Source organism: Mytilus trossulus, chromosome 2, assembly GCF_036588685.1.
Source record: "Mytilus trossulus isolate FHL-02 chromosome 2, PNRI_Mtr1.1.1.hap1, whole genome shotgun sequence".
Classification (NCBI taxonomy): Eukaryota; Metazoa; Mollusca; class Bivalvia; order Mytilida; family Mytilidae; genus Mytilus; species Mytilus trossulus.
Window position 1 is genome coordinate 71,240,245 of NC_086374.1, and position 7,201 is coordinate 71,247,445.

General features: G+C 32.2%; 1 protein-coding gene across 1 annotated transcript; it reads right to left on the reverse strand.

The window, feature by feature from the left end:
• Positions 1–1,424: 1,424 nt before the first annotated feature.
• LOC134705978 (uncharacterized) lies at positions 1,425–2,735 on the reverse strand. The gene has a single exon (XM_063564691.1). It carries the CDS (start codon positions 2,733–2,735, stop codon positions 1,425–1,427), a length of 1,311 nt encoding a protein of 436 aa, XP_063420761.1.
• Between the last annotated feature and the right edge of the window lie 4,466 nt (positions 2,736–7,201).

A 7,201-nucleotide genomic window follows, 5' to 3' on the forward strand; every position in this document is an offset into this window, starting at 1 on the left:
GCTCAAATTTCAAATTTTTGAGCAGAGATTTCTTCTTTGTAATAAATATCCAATAGTGTATAAGCCATTTACACAAGAAGTAGTACAACGAATAAAAACGAATAAAAACCATTTTCTAACCTAAAGCTTTCATATGTTTATAAGGTAGATTCAATATTGTTACTTGCTATTTTCATTTCTGAACTCCATATCTATATATATACTGTATTTGTGCGATATTATGAATAACATTCAATTCGATTGCTCAATCTTCTCTTTTAAAAAGTGTGTAATTCTACTCAAGGCATGCTCTACGTTTACCATTTTTAAATCACGTTTACAACACGTGAACTGTATATATGCATAATATCTCGCAAGGGTACTTATATTATAAGGATGAAAAATGTTAGGATCACTGAATAAGCAGTATAATTACACTTATAGACATCAAAAGAAACATTATCTTAATTATCTCAAATCAACATGCCCAATTCAATCAAAAGTGTTACATATCAGACGGGTTAAGTGGACTGAATTTCTCCTTATAAATCCATTCTTTGATTGTAACATTAATTTCACCAGAGTCTCGTTATCAATAAAAATTATGTTAAGATGTTTGTTTCAGAAGGAGTTGTGGAAATGTCTTGTTTATGATAAATGACAGTCTAATAAAAAATTCTGCTGTTTGCTTAAAACTATAATTCTTTGATTGAAAGCAATGGTGTGATAAACTTTGTTTGCCCAGTTCCATTGTTTCGATTTGGCAACAGAAAAAAGCAACCAGTGATAATTGATACATGTCACGAAAAACAGCTTACACATTGCTGTAATTTATTAATAGAATGTCGAATGATAGTAACAGATTTGATCTCTTTATAAAACATTGTTAAATGCAAACTGATATATAAAAGCGGGTGGCAATTTATTTTGGCTTAAATGCGTAGAACGATGTCATAACATACTAAAGGGGGCTCGAGGGGATGAATTCATTTTTTTTTTTAACAAAGGCTTTAGTTTGGTTCCTTCTATACAGTGTTCGGATATCAAAGTTGAATTGAATTTCTTACAGTTTATTAAAGTAAGGTCGAAAGAATTTTTTAAAACTATCATGATTTGAAATGAGTTCATTGTTCATTTGTTTTACCTTAGATAAATGCTCATTCAAAAACTGAACATGAACAAAGTAAATGTATGACTATGGATAATAGCTCTTCATCATTTATATAAGCTTTGGATTTCAAATATTTTGGCCACGAGCATCACTGAAGAGACATGAATTGTCGAAATGCGCATCTGGTGCAAGAAAATTGGTACCGCTAATTTTAGTATAGTAAAGGCCATAATATTCTGCACTATTTACAATTATATATATTGTTTTATTAAGTATATATACTGTTTCTAACTAATGATGGGTTTTTTTTCTTCCTTTTTGTCTATATACACAGTTAAAAAGATGATAAGTTAATGTTATACAAATAGATAGTTCCCAGCATGTTAGTAAAGAGAAGAATATTTCTGTCTTGGTCAAAATGTATACCCATAGGAAAATATATTCCGTTATTTTCTAACAATCGACGGGCATGCTGGCCATCTGGTGAAATTACGACAACACTGTTATCTGCGTGGGATGCCACATACACATTGGAATAGTTATCAATTGCTACTCCACGAATCATCTTCAAAATTGAATCGTCTTTGTATTCCCAAACCTTCTGTCCTGTGATTGTGTAGCATGTTACTGTATTTGTGGTACCGTTTGTATAATACATCTTGTATTTTGATGTTGTAACATAGTTCCAGTTATGCTTGCCATCGTCTTTAACTACTGTCGTGACAGTACTTTCATCCGTAAATTCTGTTGTTTTGATACCACTTCCAGTTTCATAATATATTAGTCTTCCTTTATTATATGTAATGCCGTAGCAACGGTTAGACGTTTTGATACTTTTCACAGTCTTTTTATTGACGATGTGGATAATTTCTATATGAAAAGGCTCTTTATTGTGGGTGATAGCAACGGTATTCTCACCAATACATGTAACATCTAACGGTTGGTGTGATACAGGTATTACACACACAAATGATCCATTTTCCTTGTGGATAACTAGACGGTCATTGGTTTGATCTACGAAGACCATTTTACCAGTTGGCATGATGGTGCACCCCGAGATTCCAACTACCTCTCTCCCTTTCGGTATCTCAAATGTTTTCAATAAAGTAGGATTGATGTCATTGATTGATTTTGATATCGTCGGTAGCATTAGTTGAGCTTGTTTGTCTCTAGTCATCGTCAGGGTTATAGTGGGTGGATTTTCTATAGCTGATATCTCTCCAATCTTTGTCATAGACAGTATGTCAGACATCTTGTTATCAATTATGCATTGTAGGTTTATTTGTTGTAAGCTTCCATCTGTTATTAACGACTGCATAAATATCTCTTCTTTTTGGATCTCGGCTTCAAACATTTTACCACCTAGAAATGTTTGAAGGTCAGTTGCAAAACTTTTCGTTGCGGAAATTCTCTTCTGTAGCTCATTTAGTGATTTATCATGGCATAAAATTTTTGAAAGAAATCTGTCTATTTGTGATTGGACTTTCTGTTCAGCAGCTTGGATATCTTGTTGTATTTCTTGTTCAAGATTATCTAGGTGTTTGTTTATTTTCTTTCGTACCTCTTTTATATCTGTCTGGAATCTCAGTCGCTGTTGGTGAATTTTCCCCAAATTCTGCTTTCTGTCTTCAATAATTTTTTTCATGTTGCTCTTCATATCTTTTAAAATTTGTTCCATAATGTCAAATAATGCGGAAGTCTTCGATGTTTTGACAATATCATCAAGTGCCATTAAATCACAAGTTTTGTGGTTAGTTGTTATGCAAAGCGGACAACATGGTTTTTCATGTTGAGAACAGTAGAGCTGATACTTTTTCTCATGGTCTGAGCAATATTGGTTTATACTTGCTATTGCTTGTGGTATTTTTTTATAATTATGCACTGAAATGACTTCATGATTTCGTGAGGATTTGGAGGCACGATGGTGTTTTTCGCATGATGAGCACAACCCTTCATCGCATTCAGAACACCAGAAGGCGGCCTCTTTCACCAAGTGTTGAGTTTCACACACACCACACAATATTCCACTGGATGAAGCCATTTTAAACTGCAAAAATAAATTATTGATCCCAAAACATGATGAAGAGTAAAACTTATTAATTTTCAATAACTTTTTTTCATATACCTTACTTGTAAATAAAAAAAGTTAAACTAGAGGCTCTGAAGACCCGACTTTTTTCATATACTTTACTTGTAAATAAAAAAAGTTTAACTAGAGGCTCTGAAGACCCGAATCGTTTACCTGGTTAAAATTACCTCTTTAATATTAATTTTGTACCTTTATTGCAATTAGCTAATATAAAAAAAGAAGATGTGGTATGATTTCCAATGAGACAATTATCCAAAAAAGACCAAAATGACACAGACATTAAAACAACTATAGGTTACCGTAAGGCCTTCAACAATATGCAAAGCTCATACCGCATAGTCAGCTATAAAAGGCCCCGATAAGACAATGTAAAACATTTCAAACGAAAAAACTAACGGCTTTATCTATGTAAAAAAATGAACGAAAAACAAATATGTTACACATAAACAAAAGACAACCACTGAATTACAGGCTCCTGACTTGGGACAGGCACATAAATAAATAATGTGATGGGGTTAAACATGTTAGCGGGATCCCAACCCTCCCCCTAACCTGGGACAGTGGTATATGATATTTTTGTTGAGCATGTTTCAATTAGAGTATGCATAATCAAACACGTCATAGATATTACTCGATTTATTTCACTTGACTGGGCGGAGTTCGCTTATTATAGAATATAACATCTAGAGACAGGTAATTTGTGATAAATTAATTGATAAAATGTTCAGTTATGGTCATCAATCTGGTTCAAATATGTAAACATGTGTATTCGCAAAATAAATAATGATTCACAGACGTTGATTTTCTTGTGTGGCGGAGTTAACATGTTTTTCAACTCCGCCACACAAGTAAAACTAACGACATCAGGTGTTAAATCTAACAATGGAAATCATGAAATCCGTAATAATTATAACGGCAATCATCCTTATCAGACAAATCTTCGAATAGACTGTCCTTATGCAAATTGAAACGTAAACTCTGCTCGATCAGTTTAAAACACAGGATTGAAATTTAATAGTTTAGACACACGCACGTTTCGTCTAGAAAAGACGCATCATTGACGCTCGACTCGTTTGAGAATGATTTCACCGTTTATAGTTTATATAAATTTCATTGCTGTTTTTGGAAAAACTGGCAAATTTAATATCAGATGACAATTAGGCCATTTTGACTAAACTGTAGATCTTTATTAGTTGATCTCTTACTCCGCACTCTATTAGACATTATTAGTATACGACTCTTCAAAAGACAGAAATCGGTCGACAGAAAACAAATCCGGGTTGCAAACTAAAATTGAGGGAAACACATCAACTATAAGAGGAAAACAAAAGAACAACACAACACTGAAATGCAACAAAATCATCAAAATATAGTCGTGTTGACTTATTTGAAAATCTTATTGTGATTAACAATTTTGTCGTTAATTGTTTCTTAATTGTAATCTGTGTATTATACTTTTTGCATTCAAAAACATAACGAAAAGAGGGTGAAAACACAAGGACAATTATTCATCGAAGAGTCAAATTATTGGTTTTGACCTGGTTGACATACTTGTAGGTCTTATTTTGCCTCACAATTTTCCATATCTTGTTGCATTCTATGTATAAGCGTTTCGGCAAAAAAGTAGAAAAGTCATATAGGGACAATAATTCCTATATTGGGTCAGTTATCAATATCAGTAATGTTGGGGTTTTTTTTTGTATATATTTGATAATGCTTAACATCTTTGCCATTTACCAATATAGTTTTCTAATTCTTTTTTTGGGGAGGAGGGTCTGCTCAAAATGCATATATTTAAGTAAAAGTTCACCAATCTTGGAATGGCAATAATTCTTATACAAAGGCCAATAGTTGATGTCAGCCATGATGACAAATATTTAGATCGTTTTGTAATTATCATTTTATATTTTCACAATATATGAGTATCTTTTATGTTTCCAGCACAAACATCATAAAAAAATAAGATTTCATGCTCCTTATTGCAATTTTTACAATATCTTTTAGTCCAAATAGTTATGACGTCTTGAAAGACTTTTTTTCTGTGACGGCTTAAATTGGGAAAACTCGTCTTCTAATACAGTGTACCTCATATAAGGTACTCAATTTATTTGTACGATTTTTAAGAAATAGACCTTCTTGGCCTGTTTAACATTTAAACCCTGACAGTTTTGATCTTACTGTTTTCCTTTTTTATATATAATTAAAATTTAAAAAAGATCTCTTTCGAACAACATGGCCCATGTTTGTTCAACATATCTCAGGAACATTCAGTTATCAGGTTTGTTATCATTTACCGCCATACGAAGAAAGACGTTTCATTGTGTAAACACACCTATATTTACATTAAACATTCAGATAGATATAAAACTAGTTTTCCATTATTGTAACTTATAAACCACAATACAAAATTGATGAAAGTCCCCCTATTTTGTTGACATGAAATTATTTCCATCATTCATATACCTCAATACTTATAATTAAACCTTAAAAGAATTACAAGCAAAATAATCAGAACAAACAACTATAAAATAGATCAATATATTTATGTCAAGGTGATTCTAAACCAGATCATAACAATGAATTCAAAAGTATTATTTTAATACCATGCAACTCTTAAATTATATCTGTTGCTGATGCATCGGTTTGAAGATATATAAACATATTAGTTAGTTTACCTTAAACTGTGTATGTCTTCATAAATACCAGTATCAAAACATGTTATGTCTTCTCACAAGGTTAGTTATAAACCCGGATGTCTATAGGTCACTAAAACATAACACCGATATACTATACATAAAAACAAACGCAACACATGTAACCCAAAATAACTGCTGGTTCTATGTTGCTGTGGAAAGAGTTAAAGTATGGCGGATGGACAACAGACACTCGAAAATTACACGCGTTTTCAAAATAAAACAAAATTAATAAGTGTATATGTGTCTTGCACCAGGTCAAGAACCTGAAAAGTTATCATCTTGTGATGTACTTTAATGTTGTTTTCTAATTATGTGCTTTGGAAAATTTGAGCATTGGCTTTCGACGAACAGCAAGATATAAAGGGCACCAAATGACAAACGAAAAACAATTTATCGAAGATTGCAACCACACATCAGTATCCAATCTATAATAAATGTGTTTTTGCAACTTCTGAAAATAAGGATTACAATTTTGTGGGACATATCAATAGTTTTGCTCTCTAACATATCTTTTATATCGATGTTTTCTTGAAAGAATCAATTATGACATTTAAAGGGTGTACGTTAATGTCATAAAGAGAGTCATATATATCATCGAAAATAAATACATTTCAGGGTCAGCATTTCCAGATTCCTGCAACAGACAATGTGCATGTATGATAGCGTCTAGGAAAATGGTAAATGAATGAACATAGAATACAAAGATTAACGAGGTTCATGAGACCACACAGGCACGTACTAATGTTTATGAATATGCTAATGAATATGCAAATGCCGATCAAAAAAAGGAAATATGTGTCTGGATAGTTCATGGATCACAATGATGTTTTATACAAGTTATGCCTCTGCCCACAGGTAAAGAGGGGAGTTTGACTCAAAGTTTATGTATGTCTAAGATCAAGGTTATACATGCATGCCTATTATCTGTAGTCGATATCTTTTCTCTTTCATTTTTAATTTTCAATCAACCTTTAAAAAAATAGTTGTCATTGAACAATAGTTTTGGCGCAACACTTTTTAACAGTTATATGTTGATGGAGAGATTAACTACTGATATCATGTTTTGCGAAAAGCGTCCCGCGCAATTTTTGATTCCTTTGCTTGCATCTCAGTTTCGCTGAACACAATTATTACCTTTCTTCAGAAGAATTAAGAATTATCATTTTAAAACACATCAGGGATAACTTATTTGAAATTTAAATCTAAATGATTGATTATCTGATTTATTTACGTCTTGTGGAAAATGTTACATGTTTGTTCAGGGTGAGAAAAAGAAAATTGAATAACTCCAAATGTAAGATATTATGATAAGAAATTGTCCATGCA